The 23,400-nt window shown below is 52.0% G+C and overlaps 2 protein-coding genes across 15 annotated transcripts in view; both read left to right on the top strand.

The window, feature by feature from the left end:
- Positions 1-5,331, top strand: part of ANKS1A (ankyrin repeat and sterile alpha motif domain containing 1A) — a 72,471-nt gene extending 67,140 nt beyond the window's left edge. For 5 of the 7 annotated variants that reach the window (XM_051808888.1, XM_051808882.1, XM_051808885.1 and 2 more), the window contains one exon: positions 429-5,331. In XM_051808888.1, coding sequence (XP_051664848.1) covers positions 429-548 — 120 coding nt within the window. In that variant the 3' untranslated portion in view covers positions 549-5,331. The remainder of the gene's footprint in view (positions 1-428) is intronic. The other 2 variants (XM_051808883.1, XM_051808884.1) reach the window with 2 other exon arrangements.
- A 2,137-nt stretch (positions 5,332-7,468) lies between these two features.
- SCUBE3 (signal peptide, CUB domain and EGF like domain containing 3) overlaps positions 7,469-23,400 on the top strand; it is a 41,852-nt gene continuing 25,920 nt past the window's right edge. For 4 of the 8 annotated variants that reach the window (XM_051808899.1, XM_051808900.1, XM_051808893.1 and 1 more), the window contains exon 1: positions 18,232-18,578. In XM_051808899.1, the coding sequence (XP_051664859.1) occupies positions 18,494-18,578 (85 nt within the window). In that variant the 5' untranslated portion in view covers positions 18,232-18,493. Of the gene's footprint in view, positions 8,108-8,188; positions 8,241-8,350; positions 8,434-9,340; positions 9,382-9,435; positions 9,595-18,231; positions 18,579-23,400 lie in introns of those variants that run through there. The other 4 variants (XM_051808896.1, XM_051808897.1, XM_051808895.1 and 1 more) reach the window with 4 other exon arrangements.

Here is a 23,400-nt window from a genome sequence, read left to right as displayed (position 1 = left end):
TGCTGGTGGTGGTAACTTCTCTGTGGCACCCTGATTTAGGAGGACAAAAGGAAAGAGCCGTGCTTGGTCAGGAGAGTAAATCACACGGGAGCTCACCTGCCAGGAGCTGTCTCCCTCTCTCCTGTTTTTGTAGCGCTCCATTTTTCATGCTTGTTTGAGATGAGTTAAGCTGTCACCGAGGATGACAGGGACTCGCAGCCTAACGCAGGAAGTCATCTCGGGGTGCTGGGTTGAGACTGACGTGGCCAGACATGTTTTAGATGTGAAGGACTCAAATGTCTGCCCAGCAAGAGCTGCTTCCTTGCCCACGTGCACGTTTCTGGGACGGGCAGTAGGCAGAGCAGCAGTTGCTCTGTGCTTTGAATCCCCACTTGTTCTGTCCCAGAAGCATGGGTGACCTAACATGCCCTTTTCTCCGTATTTTCTAGCTGGATCCCCCTGAAGTGGACCAAGACTCCCAGTCTCATGCCAGTGTCTCCTGGGTCGTGGACCCCAAGCAGGACTCCAAGCGGACCCTCAGCACTAAGTATGAGACCACTATCTTCTAAAGCCGACACCGCGTCCGCCCCGTCTAACCGTGCCTTTGCGATCTGATCTGTCTGCTCTTCTAAACTCCCTCTTCCTCCAGCTGCTCGCCCTGAGCCCGTGTAGGCACCACGTCCAAGGCAGCAGCACTTAGGAGACTGTAGACTTAAACAGCTTTTGTACCTGATCGCTGCTGAACACTGTGAATCTCCTTACTCGGAAACAAGGGTAACGCGCTGTAGCTGAATGTGAGGCGGGAGGAGCAGAGGGCAGGCTGGGAGTCGGAGATGTGGATCCAGGAAAGCCGCCTGCCGTTTTCACGTCTTCCCCCTCGCTCTGGCACTGTGAATCCCTGGGGCAATGTGACACTCCCCAGGCCTTTTTTTCTATCTCACCTTGTCCTTGGACTGATGGAGACCTCTTGTCTCTGCGGTGCACACACTCCCTTCTCCTAGATCCTCCTCTTCCCGACTGAGCCACGGCTGTATACTGTTCAGTGAACTCACCTCTCCTTCCCTGCCAGTCGAGTTGACACTAACCACTGTGATGCTCTCTGCAAATAACACGCGGGCACTCCATTTCTCACCGTGACCCTTGCCCGCAGCCTCGCTCCTCAGAGCCCGGCACAGAACCCGCTCCGCTGGGGGAGCGCTGGTTTGGGCCGGGTGTGATCGTTCCCACTGTGAGCTCTGTCCCCTTGGAGATGAGGGGGGGGGTGGTTGCATGCATTTCAGTCCCTTGTAGGTTTTTCTTCACCCCATAGTCCTCCTGTTTACACTCATCAGACTACTCGTGAGCTCTGGGCGTAGTTCTCATGGGGCAGCCTGTGGTTAAGCTTCCAAAGGCACATGTTGCTGTTAGCCCCGGGCTGGGGAGGGGAGGTGTGGGCTGGACACCGAAAGCAGCAGTTGGCATCAGCAGAGAGAGGTCAGGGAGCAGCCCTGGGTTATTTGCTCCTCATGTTAAGGGCAGCAGCAGCTTGTCCAAGCTTTGCTGGGGCTTTAGAGCTGCTGCCTCGAAGCTTCCATTTCCCCAGACTTGCGGCCAAATCTGATGTTTCAAAGTCTTTATTTAGCTCTTTCTCAGGAATGAGTTTGATCTCCCAAGTCATTTGTGACTTAATGGTACTGAGTGGCAAACTGACTTCAGACTGAGGGCTGTGCTAGTGCGGATCCAAGCAAGAGGACTAAAAGTAAAAGGACTGTCTTAGAGGAAAAAAAATGAAAGCTCAGTCTAGTAAATACATTTCATGTGCCACAGAGCCCCTGATATAGAGCCAGCACTGCCCAGGTGCTGCAGTGCCACCCTGCCAGCCCAGGCCTTGTGGACAGAACGTTACTGTGCCTCAGGTGCTCCTCGAGGCTGGGTTTGGGTTCCATCAGCAAAATTCCAAGCTGTAAGAGTGCCCTAAGGTTCCTGTATCCCTCAAAGAGAAACTGCCTCACTGGTGGGGGTGACAGTGCAGTTTCTACGTGTAGGCATTCACCATGCAGTTGCCACACGTCCGCCCAACTTCAGAGGGTCTGAGCTCTGAGCTTTTCATTCCCCCCTGCTCTCAGCTGGGAAGGGCAGGTTCCTCCACACTTCCTAAATCTGGGTCACTAGAGCATGTGCCTTTCTAAGGGTGACCAAGCCCAGCAGGGATCACAGGCAGCCCTGCCCAAGCCACGACACTGCCAGTGTGTGTGTCCGTAGCCCTCACTCTCGTGTCCCATCTCCGGGGCCATTCGCCTCGTCTTTCCCAGCACGTGTTTTTGTATGACTTGGAAATTCATTCCATTATCTCCCTTTCTGTTTGCCTCTGCGAAGCTGAGCTCCAGGCAGCCGTCTCCTACCATGGAATGTAGTTACGGGGCAGAGACCTGGGACGCAGTGGCTGCTGACATGAAGATCGTCTCCCTCTGGCACAGGCGGCTGCCTTGGAGTGGGTGCGTGGCTGCTCGGTGAGGGCTCCCAGAGCAGAGGGGGAAGGGACTCAGCCCCCGCTGAGGAAAACCACTCTCTCCTTTCCTTGGAGACTTGGAGGCAGAGAGCGATGTCGCCTTTTCTAGTTTGAGACAAACGTCTTTCGACCTGTTTCTTTTTTAACGTGTGAAACGACACAGAGCAAATGCAGTTCACGGTTTCAATGTAGCACCGCAGCTTTTTGTTGAGGAAAAAGCCCGAAATATTTACTGAGAATCCCACAGTCCAGCGAGGAGTACGATAGAAAGTCTTAGCAAGGGCATGGTGTGCACATCTCTGACGGTACTTACTCTGCTTCAGCTCTGGGTGAACAGGAGAGAACGTCAAACTCTTGGATATTGCTTCCTCCCGTGTGAGAGCCGTGCGGGGTAAGTCTGCATCCTGTTCTCCAAGCCACTCCATGCTTTTGTAGCAAATGGAAGTTACTTGAGGAAAAGAGTCTGCAAAGGATCTTTCCCCCCAGAGCAGTTGTGGCCAATATCCCCAATGGTACAAAGCTTCCTTATCCCCTGAACTGTCGCGTTGCAATACTTGACATTTCTATGGCAAGGACCCCGTTTCTTCCCATTTCCGCATTGAATTCCTGGGGACGACTCCCTCCTCCAGCCTCTGTGCACCTGTCTTGTTTTTAAATGCAGTTATGCCCTGAAGGGTTGGGGGTTTTTAAGTATATTCAATTGTGATTTAGCACTTTTTTGATACTAGCTCATTATTTAATTAGTGCAACAGTTTCAGAAGATGAACAAATAAGGAGTTAAACTTTGGGCATTACACTGAAACAGTCCATTCCTGAGGATAAACCACATCAGCCTGAGGGTGGCTTGGCCCTGTGCAAGCCCAGTGTCCCCAAAGACACAACCTCGAAGGTGCTGTGTGCTTGCTTTTCTTTTGAATTACAGAGTGTTTAACAGTGGTTTGGGCTGTGACTGACATGTTTTCAGACTGTTCCCCTCAGGGGAGAATATTAATATAGTTGTGATTTAAATTCTTCAGATGCAAAATGTAGCGCAGTGCGTCCCTTACGATCTTGTCAGGCCTTTTCAGGGCTGTGGGACCTGCTGCTGCACGGGAACACTGTGCCCAGGTAATTCCTGTTTAACTCCAGTTGCTGCTGTATGTCAGGATTTCCTTTAATCTCTCTCACAGTGAGGCTGGGAGAGAAGCAAACCGTGATCCTGAGGGCTCAGACCTGTAAAGGATTGGGAGGGAGAAGTGAAGATTTTGGGTGAAGCTGATGAATTTAGGAAACCTAACATTCCTTGTTATGCACATGTTGCAATTCATACTGGTGTTAAGTGTAAATATTTGGTGTGTTGGCAACAAGTCGTTGGCGAGATTGCAAATTGAACCTCTGTTTGGGAGGTTTCTTTTCTGACACGTGAGCTTTTTGGAGGTTGGCTTGGAGGTGACATGGTGATGAAGACTCCAATCTTCAGGGACTGGGCTCGGTGACCCTGGTGGTCCATTCCAGCCCCACGTGTAACCCTGTGGTTGTCTTTAGTGATCCAACCGTTCTTTAGCCAGATACTCCCTTTCTCACCTGACAGAACAGTTGTTTTAGCAGTTCAGTGCGGTGGGATCTCTCAAGGGAGTCAGTGCTGGAGACTGACCCTGGGCCGTGCCAATTGCTGGCTCCTGGCCACATTAACCCACCCACTGCACAGTATTCGGGCTCTTCCTCCCTGCAGGGTTTTGTGGTATCTGGAGGAAAGTGCCCCAAATTTCTGGTGCTGAATATGACTTTGCATCAAACTGCATCTGCTGTATTTACCTGCCTGGGAGAAGGTGGGGCTGCCCTGGGCCTTGTTCCCCTCTTTAAGGACAGATTGTGTTTCACAGACTTTGGTTTGTGGGCTGAGCCCTCACTCACGGCCGGCAAACGGAGATGCTGAGTTTTGTCTTTTTTTATATAGGAGGGGATGATTTTTTTTTTTTTCAAATTGAAGATGCTTTATCCTTTTTTATTTTGTGTTTACAAAGAAAAAAACAGCGCTAATCTTAGCTGTTCCGCTGACTTTAAACTTGCTTTGGGATTGTTCTTTTTAGAAGAAATTATGCAACCTTTTTGGGGTACATGCCTGTCCCCTTCCCAGGGAGAAGATATGGCACCTTCCAGGCTGTACATGTCGTGAATTCTGTACCTTCAGGAGGCTGCTGAGACACAGAGCAGATGCCAAATAGCACCAGAACACGTCCCGTTCTGTGTGCAGCTGAGGTGGAGCCAATGCTTTAATGCTCCTTCCACCCACCTCATAAGTTTCCAGCAGCAGCGTTTCCCCAGCTCTGCTCCCATCAGTTCCGTGCCGTCAGATCTGTGGTTTGGAGCCGGTACAGTGCTCACAACGCTGCCTTGTTGCAAAGGTCTCCCTTTTAGGTCTCGCATTGGTATTACTTAATTGCATTTTTTTTCCCAAAAGAAAGTACCTGTGCTGCTCTCACTAAGTCAACCCAGCTCAGACATTTTTCTTACCCATGGAAGAATAACCTGGGATTCCCTGACAGGGTAGAGACAGTCAAGTTCAGTTTGCAATGTGGACATTTTTGCTAATTGTGATGTATGGCAGTGGGGCTGATTTGTATACAAATGTTATTTAATCTGTCTGTATTTTGATACTTGAATTTCCTTTTATTTCTTGTATATACAATTGTTAATCTGTTCGAATTTGTCTGAATTTTAAACATCTTGTGGTACCAAACGTAACCAATCTGTGCAACAACATAGACTGACCTCACTACAACAAGGCGAGATTGTAAATATTCCTGGGCTTCCAGCAGTCGTTTTGTTGTTTTCATAATTGTACAACTTAGAACAGACCGAATTAATAAACAACCTTAGACACACGTTTGTGCTGTTGTCTGTGGCCTCAGTGTTGTACCCAAGTCTCTTGGGTGTCTGTGTCAGACCAGTTCTTGTCCTGTGGGCACCAGCCCGGGGGGTTTGGGGCCATGCAGGGGGGACAGCACTGGGGGCTGAGCAGCTGCTTTGGTTGAAGCTGCTCTTTTTTGCAGCTAGTCATAATGACCCAAATATCGAATATTATTGAGACAAACTAATTTATGCATAAAATTGCATCCACATGTTCTGTTAAAGACAGCGCAAGGGTCTGCAGCCACTGTGGGTGTGTTCTCCACAGATTTTCATGTCAAGTAAAATCTGGCTGATGTAAAATACTAAATACGCCAGGGATTGCTAAATTTATACTTTATGTTCCATTTCTAATATCTCAGCAAGTCAGGTTTTCAGGCTGACTCTGAAACACACGGAGCTGGGTGAATGGTTTGAAAGACTGTGCAGTTTTATCCCTCACAGCCACAGCCCTGGCTGGGACCGACACAGCAGAGGTTACAGGCCCAGGGCAGAATGAACACCTTGAATTAAAAAGGCCTGAGCTGCACTGCAGTTCAATGAACTCCACAGCCCCCTTACCTTCCCCCTCAAATGCTGGCAGGTTTTTTGAGGAAAGAAGGCCACTACTTTTGTACTTTAGAGGTTTATTCAGATCCTGACATACCAAGGAGCACTTCCCACTGACCCTGGTTGGGTGGACTTTTACAAGCTGAGGCAGGATCTGAGAAACTGGAGAATGGATCCAACTCCTGCCTGGTACACGGAGAATGTGATGAAAAATAATCCGGCCTGTGTCTGGGAGAAGCACCTTCCTGAGAATTCCCGGACTCCTGCCTGTTTGGTGCCACTCATCCAAACCTGTACCCAACTTCCAGCAGCTCTTCCTGAATGGGGAACGGCCTTTGGGGAAATCTTTTTGAGAATTATGTCCATCAAAGAAAATTAAAAGGCTGAGGAAGGAATGAATCCACTGCCTTCCAGGGAGTAAAAGTATGAAAACAGAAAATTATTGGTCAATCAACCTTTGCACAGAAATCTCCTGTGAGAGAAGCACAGCACTTTTCAGGGAAACTCTCCAAGCCCTCAGAGAAGACCCAACAGAACATTTTTCTAGCTAGTGCTTGTTTTTGCAGTGAGAGTGTGTCAGGCACTTAAACAGCTCTTCAGCTCAAACGCTGACACCTCAGAGGGAGCTCCTCTGCAGAGTGTGCTTTGTTCTTGTCATAGTCACAGCTTACACAGCTGGAGCCTCTAAATCTTTCCATGCTAGTGAGTCATACCTGACACCAGATTTAAGAACTTCTTAGTACATCATAAAGCATTGAATAAATAAAACAGGCTCCAACTTCTTCAACTTATTTCAGGAGCTATCCTATTTTCTTGTTATTTCTAGTGTCATACCCGAACCACCTCCTTCCCCATTCTCACACGTTTTCTGTTACGTGACAGAGAGAAGCCAAGCCTATGTAGATATACACATCTATAGACAGATATGTGTACACACACACAGACTTTGTGGACGAAGCTGATCCCTGGCAGTCCCACGTGGCTCTGATGACAATTTCATGCACATGGAAATGTAAGTCCGTAGCTCCTCCAAGGAGGGAACCGGTGCAGGGCTGGCTGCACAAAAGCGGGATAAAAGTAAGAGAAGAATGCGGAGGAAGGGGGGTTAAAAGCATTACGGAGCAGCTTTTGAGTAAAAACGTGCGGGTTCGTGCTCAGACAAATCACCTGCTGTGGGTGTGAGGGGACGCTCCTCCCCGCCGGGCCCGCCATCCCCGGCGCGGGGCTGACCCCTAGTGCCGGCCGGGAGCGGCGGCCGCGCCGCCTCACCGGGGTGGCACTGGGGACACCGGGGAGTCACACCGAGGAGTCACACCGGGGAGTCACACCGGGGAGTCACACCGAGGAGTCACACCGGGGAGTCACACCGGGTCACACCGCCCCGGGGGCCCCGCGCCCGCCCCCGCCAGGCCGCGAACCCGCCATACGCGGACCCCGCACTCGCGGGAGGCGGCGCCCCCCGGCCCCGCGAATGGGCCGCGCCGGGCGCCGGGCGGAGGCGGCGCGGCGGGCCGCTCCCATTGCAGGCGGGGGGGGAGCGAGGGGGCGGTGGCCCCGGTGCGAGGCGTGTCCAGGCGCCGCGACCCGCGGGCAGCGCGTGTTCCGTCCCCGTCCTCGCGTCTCAGCCACCCCTTCCCCGCCATCCCGGCTGTGCTGTCGCAGGCGCTTCGTCCCGGGAGCTGCGGCGGGAGCAGCCGGGAGGCTGCAGGGAGCGCTGCCGGCCGTGCAGCCGCCGCCGCGTCCATCTGGGTTTGTCCGTTTTCCTTTCTGGCGGGCCCTGAGGGAAGGCCCTGACTCCGGCCACCTCCTGTAACCTCCCCTCGACTTCCCTGAAGTTGGGATTAAACCTTACGAGGGGCAAAACCGCAAAATCTGGGATGAGGCTCCTTGTGTGCCAGTAAACAATTTGCCTTTCTTCTCCCTCCCAGAACTTCCTTTTTTATTTAATTCCTCAGCACCTGTGCAGCCGGGGCTGGTGCTGGGGGGTTACGGAGCCCCCAGGCAGGGCATAGGGCAGCTGCTCAAAGCCACAGGAATGGCTCGTGAGCAGGAAAGCAACTGGTCATGAGAAACAAAACCAGTAACGCTCCTCATGGGACCAGTTTGGCCCAAATCCTGCACAGGAATTTCCCCCAGTGCTCCCTGTTCAGCTTTGTGCAGTGCCAGACCCACCTTCTGCCCTTTTCTGATCCTTAGCTTCAGGTGAGAAAGGTGAGGGTGGGGAAAAAGCATTTTCCTCACCGTTCCTGAGGGGACTTAAGTTTGCTGTTGTCTCTGTTTCAGAGGAGGGCCCACTGCTCCCAGCCCATAAATCCTGATCCCAGGGGAGTTAATTGTAAGTATTTAAATATATATGCATTTTCCCTTCATTAGTTTCCTCTCCCAAGTGACTGGTGACATGAAGAATTGTAATAGCAGTATGTATTTTTAATGCATTTCCTGCAGATTTCTGCAAAGCAGTCTAATTCCTGAGTGGCTTTAACTTGCCAGAAAGGCAGAAGACCTCAGGAGCACTGGTAATAGGCAGGGTGGGTTCTTCTAATCTACTGTTTTAATGAACTCCATCCATCTCTCTGATTAGGATAATCTCATTTATTTTAGCCAAGCCATCTAGCTGAAATCCCAACAGAGGAAATTGGGATTTTGAGTCTTTCAGGGTGAGCACTTGAGTGTCAGGCAGCAAACTCCATAGGGAGATTTCCAATTTGCCCTTTTATCATCTCAGAAATTTGTAACCCTGATGATCACATTGGAAAAGAACCATCTGAGCTACAAATCTGCACCACAAATGGCATCGATGAGGGGCCATGGAGAGTCCATGCAAATCCTCTGCCCTGTTTGAAGGAATTTCCCTAAGAAATCAAACCCAGCCTGGTACAGAGGGCTCAGCTTTCCTAGAAGGCTCCCATTTTCCCAGCAGGAGCAGAGAGAGCTCCACAGCTGGAGCATCCTCACCATAGTAGGAACTCACCATAGTTCCACCACAGTGGGACAGCCACACTTCTGCAACCCCACCAGCACAACTGTGCTGGGCGCAGCAGCAGGGAAGGGCCTGCCAGTGCAAACAGAAACACCTTCCCCATGGAAGAGGAAATGGATTTTTTGTTTAAAAGATGGTGATGTTTTTCCAAGCCTGACAAATATGAAAGTCCCCATTTAAAGGAGTCGAACCAGCAGTGAAACTGGTCACTGTTTGCACACCCACGCACGGCCAGAGGCAGCCGAAAGCAAACTTCCTGGGGTATCCCAATCCAAATGACCTGGGAGCGAAGCACAGTGCCCCAAGCTGTGAGCCACCCTGCTGAGCAGCCACAGAAGGTTCTCTGCAAAATAGCAAACCCAGGCCCAAGAGGAGAGGCAGAGCCCAGGTGGTGTCACAGCCCCCGCTTCCAAATTTGGAGCCTACAAGCTACAGCTGTGGCTGTTAGAAATCAGCCTTCAAGGAGGAGGGCAATGGGGGCAGAAAGCGATAGCAGGTGTTTTGGGAGGGTGTAGAGGGGAGAGCCAGGAGTTTTTCTCTGCCCCATCAGTTAGGAAAGCTATTTTTGCAGGAGCTCCTGGGGCACCAGACAAGGTTTGGATTGTTCCTGTGCTGGATGCTGGTGCAAGTATGTGGGCAGACAGCTGGATCCTGAGGAGCTCCCGGCATCCTGGCAGGCGCATGAAGGGGTGTTGTCCACCTTGTCCAGGTGAGAGGATGTCTTGGTGTTGGGTCTGATTTTGGTTGGGAGTTCTTTGGAGAATTGAGTATCTGGTGCTGTGATGACTCTGGCGTGGGTGTCAAGGCATATATGTGCCCGTAACAAGCCACGTGCTTCACCAATTACTATGGTATCTGTTAATTCCCTGCTTCTGAACTGGTGTGTGACCTTTTCCATGAGACATCCCGTATGCATGACCTGGCTGTTGCCACCTCAGTCACAGTGCACGTGTCCGAGCTGTGGGGACAAACCATTACCCACCCTGTCCAGTCACCTGTGGGCAGTGCCTGGTCTCAGGGTGTTTCAGGCCAATCTGTCATCTGTGTACTTAGGAGATGGGCTGGTGCTGGGTAAACTGAGGCTTGGAGGGGTTTGGCTCACAGCCATGTAGGCAGCCAGGCTAGAGCCCAGGCATCATTGCCAGGAGATGTGCCTGGAGCTGAGGACATGATTCTTGTGCCATCTCACCCCTCTGGATGCCTCTGGACCCGGAACTGCTCTTGGGCCCCACGTGCCAGGTCGCTGCTGGTGCCACTGGCTCTGGGTGATCTTTGTATTTGCTGATTTAATTGTGGGTCGGTGCAGAGCTCGGCTCTGGGGAGGCCCAAACCACACACAGTGCTCGGGTAGGGATTGTGATTGAAAAAAAAAAAGAAAAGTTCAAAGGTGTTTTTGGCTTAATGCGGTTTATCTAGATTGCTTTATGTTCATTAATCTGGATTAACACAAATTCTCTTGGAATGGCTGGCTGGGGAAGGGTTTGCTCAGCTATTCCAACAAGGACAGACTTTTTCAAAAGTGAAAAGTTAGAGCTGGGAAAAAAAAAAAACCACAAAAAAACAGGTCCTGCCTGGCATGAATACATGCAAGCCCTGCTGCCCACATCCAAGGGCCTCTTTGAGGGCTCGGTGGCCTCAGCCCCTGTGTACTCTAATGACTGATCAACCTCCCCTACTGCCACGGGGGATTAATGTCCCCCATTCTTCCTGGGACGATGTGAACCCCTTTTTCAGCCAGTGTGCCAGAGCTGGCACAATTAGTGAACTTCAAGGTAAACTGGAGGTCAAGCCCAGATTTGAAGGTGGTGGTGGGTGTGAGCATGACCCAGGGAGCCATGTGATGTGGGTGACATCCTGGAGAGGCAGGTGATCTCCCCGTCCTCTCCTTTCCCCAGGGCTGGGATTAGGAGAGATTTTACAGCTGAGTGGTTGGCCTCATGGTAAGGTTTGGTTTGCAATGGCTCAGCCCCCCCAAGCCCCTTGTCAAAGAAACTTTTAGGTCTTTCATGGCCAATTTGTATGCCAGCAGGACAGTTCGTGCCTGCTGGCGACCTGTTGCTGGGAGGGACCACACCTTTGCATCTGTAGGGACTTCCCACCTTGAGAACAGGCAGAGAAACACCCAGTGTGGAAACTGGGACTTGTGGATGAGGATTGCAAAGCTCAGCCCGTTGGAGAGGGTTATCTCATGCCTGAGCATTCTCCTGGGATCTGGGCACACTTTCTTGCCTTTTCTAAGCTTCTTGTGCAGCCTCGGGCAGGTCCTTGCACCAGCTGTCAGCCCTTTCCACCAGCTGCCTGTGATCAGGGGTGCTCAGGTGCCGCAGGGAGGGGACTTGAGACCTGTTGGGAAGTGACAGATCAGTTCCACGAAGGACCCAGCTCCAGCTCTTGGCAGCCAGAAGCAGCAGCAGGCAAGCAAAGTGCTCCTGCCAAGCTGGGATGGGAATTGTAAGCAGGACCTGGGCCCTGCCCCAAACCCAGGGGACTCCCTCCTCCCCCTGCCCGTGCAAACACCAGATTAACAATTTGTTTGACGTGTTGTGGCTGGTTAGTCTCTTTGCCTGCTCCCCTGATCAGAGGGAATAAGTGTTGCAGTGTGCAATAGTGTTCATTTCAGGTGAGGGTAAATATAGAAAGGAAAACCTGCTGAGAGCAAGCCATTTATTCCTGCGTTTGGAAGCCTCTGCTCATAAACAGTCAGTCATGCCCATTTGGAAAATCCCAGCATGGTTTTCTTGGCCATCCTAGAAGAACGTTTACTTTCCTGTAGGTTAAGAAGTTTGTTTTAAATAAAAAAAAAAATAATGTCATCTGACTTCCAGCTGCCCTCGGTGTTTGGGGCTTGTTGACACACTAAGCCTGCTCTGTTCTCATGTGAAAGTGGTCTGATGCAGGATCACAGAGGAGATCCTGCAGGGCTTCCCCAGCTGCCCAGGCTGGTGGAACCTTTTTCTTTAGGTTCCCCTTGTTCCCCTGCTTGTGTTGGCCTTGGGATTTTGTCAGATGTTTTAGCCATGAGTGGGGTTAAATCCCCCAGCTTTTGTGGGTGCCAATGGGTGCAGATTCAGGGAGGTGCTAGGGGTGCCTCGAGGGCCCCGTGGCTCAAGAGCCGTGGTCGGGAGGCTGGGGCAGAGGGGTGAACCTGCCGTGCTGAGCTCGAGCTCACACTGGACCAGAAAATCTCTGAGGGTTTTTGGGAGAACCTGCCAAAGGCAGCAGGATGATGCAGGCTGCAGGAGCAACCATCAAACAAGGCAGCAGCCGTGGTCAACCCGTGACCAGCTGCAGTGCAGGGAAGACATCCCAAAGCAGTGTTGTAGGGGGAGGCTGAAGAAGGTGGGGAGGCCCCGGCATGGCCAAGCTCTGCCTCCCTGCTCTGTCCCAAAAGTGGCAGTGAGGAACCTTGCGGGAGGGCGAAGCGGCCGCTCGGGGTTGGACGCCTGCCCTGCCTCGGCCCCGCGGCAGCACCAGACGAGCGGGAGCCAACTCCCACCTCTGAAGTGTTCTGCACTCAATAAGGGTCTCTCCCTGTTTTCTGACAGGCTTTGGATTTGGCTCGGGTTTGCCTTGGTTTCCGAAGGCAAGAGGCAGTTAAGTCTCTTGGAAGAATGAATTAATTAGCAAATGCCTTTGGTCAGGTCAGTGCCCTGAGCAGTGTGCTCATGATTTCAGCAACGTCTCTGCACCGGGTACCCGCTCAGAGAGGCTGCTGTTACCTTTCATACTTCCAGAGCTGTACATGCATCATCCCAGAGGAACCCTTTTCCAAAAAAAAGGGAAAAAGCCTCCCCCAGAATGGGGTATTGACTCTAATGGTGGCGTTTGTGTAAGCAACAAAATATTGACGCAGTTGGCTGGGGTCTGGCTGGGGCTTCTGGAAATAAACTGCTGCCTTGTTAAATTGTAGATGGAAATGCAAGTGGGAAAATGACTGACATCTTACACAAGGCGGGCAAATAAAACCGCTGCTTTACTACGGCGTGAAAAAACTCAGGAATTAATAGGTCTCCTTCTGCTGCAGGGTGTTGGATTTATCCCCAAGTAAGATTCATAAACTATTTTAAGGAGAGAAGTGCTACTTTTAAACATGTGCGTTTGGGTCCTGGAGTTCCCGCGGTGTCACAGTTAACCCCTGCCTTGTCATGGTGTGTGGCCCCAGGGCCAGGGGTGGCAGAGCAGCCCTCCAGAGCCCCGTACAGCCCCCACAGCCCCCTTCCTGGCAGGCACCATTCCAGCCAATGCCCAGACACATCAACACCTGATAAACACAGAAGTTACTTTCAAAGGGTGTTTACGTACAATGTGTCCCCGCAGCTTATGTCAGAAATGTGTTTCAGGCCTTGACCTGGACTCAGAGCTCGATTTTACTGATGTGGGGTGTAAAATGTATTTAAAATAAAACACCTGCTCCAAAGCTGTGTCTGGGATGAACTTGAAGCAGATGCACAGAGCATTGCTGATTCCATCTGGGGTGCAATCCAGTGCCCCCCAAAAGACTCCTTTTGAGTTCAGTAGCTGAAGACCTTTTATCAGGATATCTTCCATGGGAAATGCAATTAACAGAGCTTTAGAGAGTGATACATCGCTTTCCTTTCTACACAAAGCCCCTTCCTTCTCCACCCACACCCTGATGATCTCAGCTGACATACACACACTCCTGTAAAAGCAGGATGAGATAAAAGCTGTAGGGAGTGTGCAGCAAGTGTCCCAGTGGCACAGGGTCCGACTCACTGGCAGCAGTGACACCAGTGTAATTATACACACTCCAGTCCAATCTCCCAGTAATTATTCTGGAATAAAAGCCTGCCTATTTCTGTAAGACCTTATGTCACTTGGAAAGCTGTTATAAATTTAGCTGGAAAAAGAGACCCTTATTCTGGGATAAGTGTGGTTAGTGGTTAACTGGGGACTGGGCTATTCCTGGCGCTGCCATTGACCTTCCCGATGATGCCGGGTAAGTCACCTCACCTCAGCGTGTGTCACCTTCTCCTGCTGCAAACTGGGAATTACAAACAAGGGCTTTCGCACACAGCGTTTTAGGAAACTCCGTGACACTGGAAAAAAGGTGTCACAGGGTGCAGGCTCTCATTTAGTGTTACTTGGTGCTTTTCTACCCACCTTGGAGGCATCTTGATCAAACCATAGGGGAAATGAGGGACGTAGCGTTGGGGACAGGCTGGGTCGCACGAGCCTGGGCTGTTGGCATGTCGCTGGGAATACTGTGTTTTCCTCTCTGTTTTTAAAAATAGTCTATTCTGTTCCAAGTTGTAGGCTACAGCCCTCACTGGGGCATTGAAATGTCTGGGCTGCTGTTTCTTGGACCCGACACCTTCCAGCGTGCAGGGTGGGACACGGTGCCAGCATCCAACACCCCGCTGCAGCAGGGAGAGGGGGTCCTGCCCCGAATGGGCAGTGTTGTCCTTGTGGACTAGAGGGAAAGGGAAATCTCCCAGTTCACTCTTCTGCCTATAATATCCCTGCCTGATTCAATCACTGCTTCTGCAGGCCCTAAGGGCCTTGGGGAGTTTTGCTTCTCAGCAGCTTCTTCTGCAGCCTCAGAAACACCTTTTGGCTCAGCATCACGCAAGCACGTGCAGTCCGAGCTGGAGACGCAGCTCGTTCCTAGCACATGGCATTGAATTCATGCTAGAGATAGGGAGATTTGTTTCGGAGGGTTTTTTCAGTTCACAGACAGTGCAGGCTGGCTCACAGCCAGAATTTGTCCGTTTGCCAAAGCGGGTGCTGCCTACGGAGCAGCTGGACCAACGTGCTGATGCCGAGGTGAAGGCAGAGCCTGCCCTGGCACATTCCCACAGCCTCCGTCCCTGCACAAGCACTGGAGTGGGGCTCAGTGCTGCTCGGAATTGGGCTCAAGCCAAGGAGGCAGAGGGGAAAAAACCTTTTACAGTCCATTAGTGCTCCCCAGAGCCATTCAGCCTTCTTGTCGTAAAAGTGGTGGAAGCCACAGAAACATTGTGGCTGGTCTGCAGAAGAAGCTGGTCTGCAGAAGATGCCAGCCCGCCTCCTGGCTCCACGTACCTTCCCAGGAGCTTTGTCAGAGCCACTGGCTCTCGCGTCAGCTCTGGCTGCTGGAATTCCCTCGGGGAAAAAACTGATGAGGGCTGGTCCCCTGTCCATCCCAAGGTTCCCCAGCAAAATGTACATGGGAGGGTTCCAAGTGCAAATGTGTGTGTGCTAATGGGAACTGAATTGCCTCTTGCCCCGAAGCCTTGCAGCTTGAGGAAAACAAGACAGGGGCTAGGAATGACCTCATATCGCCTCCCAGGGAATGTTTTGCCAGATGAAGGGGGGAGAGGCAGCATCAAGAGAGCACAATGTATGTATCTCTCTCCCTGTGTAAACATCTCTGTAGCTGCAGAAACCTCTTAAAACCCTGAATGAGAGGAGAACAGCTGCTTTGATCTGTGGATGTGGTTGTTGTTTTCTGAGTGCAGATCCGTTCTTTTTTTAATTTTGCTTCAAATTAAAAAAATGCCTGTTGTGATCTTTTGCTTTTATTTCTTGGCGAGGGACTGGAGTGTGGTGCAGTAAATTTTCATGACTCCCCATGTAACCGTTTCAGCATGGTTGACAATTCCTTGCTGGCTCTTCAGCGCCGCAGCACAATGGGCCGAATCTTCTGGCCCTACATGAAGCCAAAGCAAATGGATTTTGCCCAGAAGTGCACAACGGGGAGTGGAGGCAGCGGGGAGGAGAGTCCTGCCACCTCCTTCCCTGCCACACATGCACACACACACACTCACAAGGCTCAGGCTGGCAGGGTTGTCCCAGTGCCTGTGAAGGCCTTCAGAGAGGGCTCCCTGGAACAGATCCATGCCAGCTCCGCGTGGCAGCAGCAGGAGCTGGTGAGGAGCCATCAGGGCTGTCCTGCAGGTGATTCAGGTGTGATTCATGGCCTTCTGTCCAGACTCCGTGTGTGATCTCGGGAGTCTCCATCTGCCTGACTTTCCCCATCTGTGCATGGGGCAGGGGGACACCCCTGTACTTGGAGGGGCACCGCAGCGTGCACAGCCCTGACGCCTCCGTCGGCCCTTCGGCCGCTTGACCAGGCAGCATGTTTTGGGAAGAAAGCAAGATCATATAATATTTTAGTGCGTTCCTGGTCAGCAGCAGCTCACCTCAACCCTGCTGCTTTGCTGTGGTGCTTTGCAAGCCCGTTGGAGGAGCGAGATGTGGGTGTCAGCCCCTTGGCTCACGTGGCATGAGCAAGGCTTCTGCTGGCCAAGGATCTGCCTTCAAGGGCAAGACCCACTTCCCTCAGTGCAAGGCACTGGTTTAACTGGGAGCACTTGGCTGGAGACTAGTCTCCACTGAGGCAGCCTGGGCACAAGTGAGGAGGTTTGCTCATCCCCCCATGCTGTCACGTGGCTGCCTGGTGTTTTGGTGTTTTAATTACACACGGTCCTGTGTATTTAAGGCTGGTTTATGGGTGTTTATACTAATGCGTAAACCTGCAATTTAGAAGCTCAATTATAAATCAACATTGCTGAAGGTCTTGTTCCTCCTGCCGAGAGATTGGTCTCCAGATTTAGAGGACAGGTTAGAGGGGAAAAAAAGGAGGACTGTTTAGTTTTCCTCTGGTTATGATGATAAAGATCACAGGATGGGGTGCGAGGTGCGGTGGCAGGCACAGGGTCTGCCGGCGTAACCCAGCGCAGAGTTTCCATTTTGACTCTGCTCTTGCAACAGCCATAAGAGACTCGTGTTTATGCAGCAAATCTCAGCCCGGAAAGAAAAGCAGAGTGATGCTCGTGGGAGGGTGGTGGCACCCCACTAAGGATGGTCTCAGCTCGTGCCAGGATGTGGAATGCAAGGACCAGGGCTCCTTCCCACTCAGCACAGTACGAGAGGAGCCTTCATCCCCAGGAGCTCCTGGCACAGACTGGAGCTGGCTTCCTCCAGTGGCAGTGCCAAGCGGGATAGCACATTCCCACTGGTCATGGTCCTCTCCCAGTACATCCTAAGGACAACACCTCTGCATTCGTACTTTTATGTGTAAAACTCTTTTGCAACTTTACTAATCACTCATCCCACGCCTTTGCCCTTTCCCGGCTGCCCTGGAGCCTGGCTGTACCAGGGATGGGTTTGCATTACTGGTGTGGCTCAGGGGAGCAGACCTGCTCCTGCAAACCCCCTCTCAAAGGGAAGGTCCCCATCCAATGAGGGCAGCCCAAGGAGGGATGTTTTTCTGGGGAAAGAATGACTAGACCCAGGGACTCCTCAGCATCCTCCTATCCAGCTGCAGACCCTCCTCTATGCAGCGGGAGCCTTGGCTAGGTTGGATATTTTCCATTGCCTACAGCCCCCTGTCGTATCTTTAGGTGTTATTAGGACAAAAGGGGGTACAGGAGGGTGCAGGGGCAGCATGGTGGGCTGGGAGGAGCCCATGGGCAGGATGACCCTGTGGGCATGGTGGCTGCTGCGGCTGTGGGACCCTGTATCCCTGGACAGGTGGAATCACTGCACACCTTCCTCCTGGTCATGGAGTGGGGCAGGGGTCCCCCTGCCTGCCTGGGGTGCCCCCAGCTGCAGAAGGCCAGGCTATGAGAAGCTCCCACAAGCAAACAAAATCCCTCAAATATTTCAGAATGGTCTTTTTCTTCTCCCTCCACCCTTATTTTCAGTCCCTCCTCCCACCTTTCCCTGCAGCCAGCAGAGCTACTCTCTGGCCCTGCTTTCCCCTGGCCCACAACTCTGAGATGCTCCCGCAGCTGCCAAGCCCAGCCGGGTTGTGCCATCTGCAAGCTCTTGGGTTTTTTTCTTATATATATTTTTTTCTTTCCCCTTTTCTTGTCCACCCCTTGCCTTTTCTCATTCCATAAGCCTCCCCCGGCACCCCTCCCCTTGCCACCACCTCAAGCCCTCGGCTGGCCAAGGGGCTGCGAGGTGCCGGGTGGGTCTGGGGGTTGCGGGGGGCTTTGCATTGATGCATTGATCGCCCATGGTCTCCGCCTGACCTCCCTGCTCCCAGGGAAGCAGTCTCCATGGCTACTGGCCCTTCTCCTTCAGCGCAGACTGTAAATTCCTGCAGGCAAAGCCCAGCCTTGGGGGTGCGAGGGGGGGAGCCGGGAAGGAGTAACCAAAGCCAAATAGAAAGAAAGAAAGAAAGAAAGGCTGGGAGAGAGAAAAAGGGCGTTGCTTGGATGGGGCTCTCCTTTCCACTCCCCTTTCCCAGGTCCCCAGCACCAGGGCAAGGCGCCTGCTTCCCCCCTTCAGTGCTGCTGCTGCTGCTGCTGCTGCTGCTCTTGCAAAACTGGAATTGGCTGGGATTATTTAAGGAAAAAAAAAAGGAGAAGGGATCAGAGCAGCCGCCAGAGAGAGGGCGATAGAGTCCACTTTCCTCCAACTGCCCTGGGTCTCCCTCCCTCGCTCTCTTCTCTTCAGCAACACCAAGAGCCCCAAACTGAACCCAAAGCAGCTTTTTCCATCAGTTCAGTTCCCTTCCCTTCCTCTGTCTCACACACGGCAAGGAGAGACCCCCTTCCTCCCCTTGATTTTCCTTCGCATGCTCAGCCCCTTGTTTCCTTTAAAGCACTAGAAATCCCCCTTCTTGCCCCCGCTCCTCCCTGCAGACTGGGATTGCAATGGGAGCTTTGCAGATTGCTGGATTTTCCATCCTTTTCTTTCTCCTCCACTCTGGAAACACTCTGGCAAATAAAGCCAGTCAAGGTAAGAGAAAATCTTCCCTGCTTGAAGGTTTACTGTTTGATGTGTGGATTGGGCAGCCGGATCTCCTCCTTAGAGCTGGGGTTTAAGTGCAGGCTGGAGAAGGCAGCAGCAGTAACAACAAACAGTGGAGGGGATTTTAAATGTCGCTTCCAGATATTCTCTCCTACTGCCTTGGACTGGGGTTGGGTTTGTAAACTCTTTAATGAGTTGCATTTCTTAGACTTCAGGGTTTTTTTGTTTGGACTCTTTATCTCAAGGCAGGGAGTGCAGAGGCAGAAAATTAGGGTGGGCAAACAAGTCTGCACCCATCACAGGGAAAATATGGCTGTTTGGAGGGGCTTAGGGGGGCTCTGCTGGTTTCGGTGTCTGTGAGAGGGGGCTGAGCAGGGCGGTGCAGGCAGGGAGGCTGCCCCGGGCTGGGCTGGAGGGCAGGGATGGCGGAGCGGGCGTCGATAACGCCGGGAGGCTGCATCTGTGCTCAGGGGCTTTACATCGGCGTGGGGGAATCTCAGATGTTGGCTCCAGGGGTGTGGGCAGCAGAAAACTTCAGGTAGCTGAGCACAGCAAAGCCTGAAAAATAAGGGAGCTCTTTCCCTGTCTCTTGGAAAGAGAGGTACATCCCATCCTTATCAACTTCGGGCTTTTCTGTTTCACCACTCCCGTGTTGAACCAGAGCCTCCCCTTCACAGACATACACACAGAGCTTTATGTATGGTCTGTCTATACCTTCGCTTTTCTATAGCACCTCTATATTTAGCTCGGATTTTTTCTATACACACGCGCGGGAGTGCGCGCGCACACACGGGCACACACAGCCCTATACATGATGGTGTTGGCTGCCTCAAAGGGGGTTTTCTCCTTAATTCGCCACTATCTGTACCATCTGTTGGGTTTTCTCTTTTCTTTCCGTAGCACTTACAGTATGTAGGATTTCTCCAGCCCGGCTCTGGCTGTGCTGTTGTGGCAGCTGCGTGTTTGTGCGTACGGCAAGGTTAAATAGCGTGTGAATGAAATCTCAGAGCCCAGAATATAATGAAAGATCTCTTATAGGCGGATTCCAGCCATGCGCAGGGTCACCCGAGCCCTGTCACCGACAAAGTTAGAAGGAATTTCAAGGCTATTGTCTTATCTGGCTCAAAGTGTTTCTAAAACAATAGGCGACTTTTCAGGAGGGCAGCCTGGGCAAGCAGGAGAGATTTTCCAGGGCAAAGGTTTGGTAAGAAGACATCCAGCTTCACATGAAGCTTTATGATTTAGGCACAGAAAGGAATGCTTAGGTTTTTATCCCCCCTCAAATTATCTTGAGTGTATGCATTGCTTTCATTTCTTATCATAATATTTATTTATTAAGGCCTTTTGGTTTCCAGTTCCATTTAAGCCTGAGCCAGAATTGCATTAAAATAGCAAAGTGAAATTCCATCGTGCAGAGACTTGACAGATCCCTTCAGGGAAGGAGAGGGGTGGAGTGGGGGTGGAGAGAGGTGAGCTCAATCCTGCACCGGGGTGCATGCTCATGTGTGCCTGGGACGGTGCTGTCTCCTCCTGGTCCTGCACAGGCACCGAGCTGCCCCTGGGTGTCCGGCCACTTGGCAGCCAGGGGAGTTGTGGTGGGGAATTAATCCCCAAGGCTGCTGCTGGGGGATTCTGTGGGCTGGGGAGGGGGAAGCAGCTGCAGAGGGGCGAAGGTTGGTGCCCGTGGGCATGCAAGGACTCTGGGCAGGGATGGACCCGATCCTGATCCTTTTTGGATGAGACTGAACTCATGGGCATCATTAGGGCATCACTGATGACAGGTACAACCTGTGCCTTTCCTCGGAACTTGCTGTTGCCTGGTTTCCTGCCAGCATCACTGAGCTCCTCAAAGCTGCCCTGTGCATCTGGGACATGTCTCAGCAGAATATTTCTGAAAAGCATCAGCACCCCCACATATGTGCTGGGCGATGCCCCAAGGATGGGGACACATCACCCCGAAGCCTTTGCCCTTTTGGGGACAGCCACTCTGACCAGGTGACTGTCACAGGCTGGGAAGGGCTCCTCTCCCGTCGGATTGACTTGTCTTCCTGGGATAACGTTGTGCCATGGGTCAGGCTTGCTGGCTCATTTCTTGCACTGAATTACCCCAGAAAGTTTAGTCTGTGGGGAAGGAAGGATTTAGAGAACCGGCTGCTGGGCCTGGAGGGTGTCTGCCAGCAGACCTGTCTGGCTGCAGGGTCAGCTTAGGGCTAGGAAAGCTTTCAAGAGGAGTACTGGCAATATAAATCTAAGTAACCACAGGGAGGCTGCTGACATGCATTCACAGCTGGGATGGACTCTCTCTTGGTCCCCCAGTCCAAGCTGCCCAAACACTGCCATGCCCACTGCTCCCCTGGGTTTTGGACAGATAATGTCACCCCCAGTGTCTCAGCCCCTTGTCTGTCAGTCCATCTCACAGCCTGCCAGGCAGAGGAGCTTGTCCTGAGCTCTTCTCTCAGCAGAGCAGTGTGCTTGCCCACTGCCTGCCAGCATCTGTCCCTCCCTGTGCCCTGGGACAGCCGAGCCCAGGGACTTGCAGCTCTGCAGCCTCCTCTTGTACCAGGCAGCACCGGCCCCTCTGGCAGCACCCCCATCACTGGGGACATGTACCAGGATTTGCCACTTCTCCCTGCAACTAATTGCACATGCCCTCAGATGATGCCAGGGCATGGGGCTGGGAGGGAGATGCAGCATTTCCCTGGGGGACCTCAGCACTCCAGTTTGTAGCCTCTGGCACTCCCACAGACCCAGTGCAGGGTTCTGTGTGGGACTGGGGCCCCAGTCCAACCTGCTGGTCACTCAGTGGTCACCCGTGGGTAACGCCAGCCCTTTTGGTGCTGGTGGATGGAGCCACCATCCCATGTGAGGGGCCAGTGTCAGTGGGATGCACCTGCAGAGCCTACGCCACCAGGGATTATTTTTTAAATATTTTTTTAAGGAGTCTAAAATTTTCCAATTGCAGTGTGGAGATGGTGTTTGATTCTCCTCCCATTGCCGCCAAACCTCCTCCCCCTTGGCCTCTGCCTTCCTCCCTCTCCGGCATTCACAGTGTGCGACTGTTGTGCCTGTCCCCTCCACCCCGCTGAAATATGAAATGTAAAACTGTAAACATTTCACATACACAGTTCAAAGGAGATCTTTGACTGAGGGCGTCTAACGTGCCTGTACTGAGATTAAAAAGGGGAGGGGGTGGGTACAAGGAGGGAAGAAGAGTTTTTTTATAACTGCCAACTGGAGTATAAATATTCAGACACCTTGAGTCTTCCAGTGTCGATGTATTGCTGTCTCCAAACTGCTAGGGTCTTTTTCCTTTTATTTTTATAGAGATTTTTCCTTTGCAGACAGTCACACTAGAGTAATCCATTTAGGAAAAAAACATGCATGAATGACCTTAACCTTCACTTCCAAAATTATAAGTCCCCCGAGAAGCTTTAGGAGAAGCCTGGGATGGCAAATAAGGTTTGCTCTGTCTGGTGGTGCTGGAGGATGTCCGGCCACGTTCCGGGGAAGCCATCTCCCTGCTGGGGATCTTGCAGTTGCTACTCCCAGAGCAAAAACCAAACAAACACATTTTTTAAAGCAAGGCTTGATCAGCCTGATAAGCCAAAGAAACAACAACAGCAATGACAATTCCCCAGGGAGATGAACATGCTGCTGGTGGGGAGCATCAAACCCTTCATGGGGAAATGGTGACAGAATTGGGCTGAAGCGACCAGGGTTAGCACAAGGAGGTGAGATGGAGATGCAGGGAGCATTTCCAACCCAGAGGGTGGTGATAAAGCTCCAATCCATCAGAACAACCTAAACTAGTGCAGGGAATGGGGATCTTAATCCGTCTCTGCCCTCGTGGGAGTGGGAAGCATCAATGAGAGGAGAAAAAAGCCCCTTTTGGGGCACTGCCATCTTTGGGGAAGCTAAACCCGTTGCAAGGGGTACAGAGCAGGGTCTAGGCATGGGACAATGGGGTGATTAGGCTGGGAACCCTCCAGGTCCTCACTGTGACTTGTGGTTCCTTGTCCTTCATCCGTGCTCCATCATTCCACAGGGCCAAGAGCTGAGACTGCCTCTCCTGTGTCTCACATGCTTTCAGGAGAGCTGGGTGGGTGCATGGGGCACTGGGCTGGTGCGAGGGTCTCTGTCACGTGGTGAGATGCAGATCCCCTCTGACGTGACCTGAGCGCAGGTACCTGCCCAGAGACTGCTGGCACAGCAGGACATCACCCACCACCTGAGTCAGGATCTCTGAGTTCAGATAACACATCTTTGGCCAATTTACAAAAAGCTGCCCACGGGGCATCCTCCTCCCCTCTCCCAGCCCCCGTTCCCTCCCGGGGGCTGCCCGTGGCTGTGCCCCGCTCCCATCCTGCCGTGGCACAGCACGAGTCGCCCTCACGAGCTCCCCGGATGAACAAATGATTAATAAACTGCACCACAGTGTCTGAGGTGGTTATTAATACCCTGGTAAAAAGAGCTACTGAAGTTATAAAGCTTTAATTTGGCATTAAGGCCGAGTGGAAACTCCGCATGTCTGCCAACAGCTACACACACATCCCCATACAGACAGGCCGTTAATATATATGCCCATATGAAAACAAAGAATAAAATTAATCTGAAGAAAAAGCTGAAGAGCTTGCAGAAGAGGGAAAAAGGATGGTGGGTTTGTTTGTTTAGGGATTTTCAGATGGGTTTTTGCTGCCCTGTTTTGCCCCTCTCCTCAAATTTATTGGGACTTTCAGCCTATGGATAAAACCAACTTTTATTATTTTTTTAAAGCAAAATAAGGAACTGAGGAAAGAGGCTCAATCCAGGC

Source organism: Manacus candei, unplaced genomic scaffold (assembly GCF_025592945.1).
Source record: "Manacus candei isolate 608988 ecotype Guabito, Panama unplaced genomic scaffold, ASM2559294v1 h1tg000073l, whole genome shotgun sequence".
NCBI lineage: Eukaryota > Metazoa > Chordata > Aves > Passeriformes > Pipridae > Manacus > Manacus candei.
The sequence above is the reverse complement of the archived record's forward strand: the minus strand, read 5'-3'. Positions and strand labels throughout refer to the sequence as shown.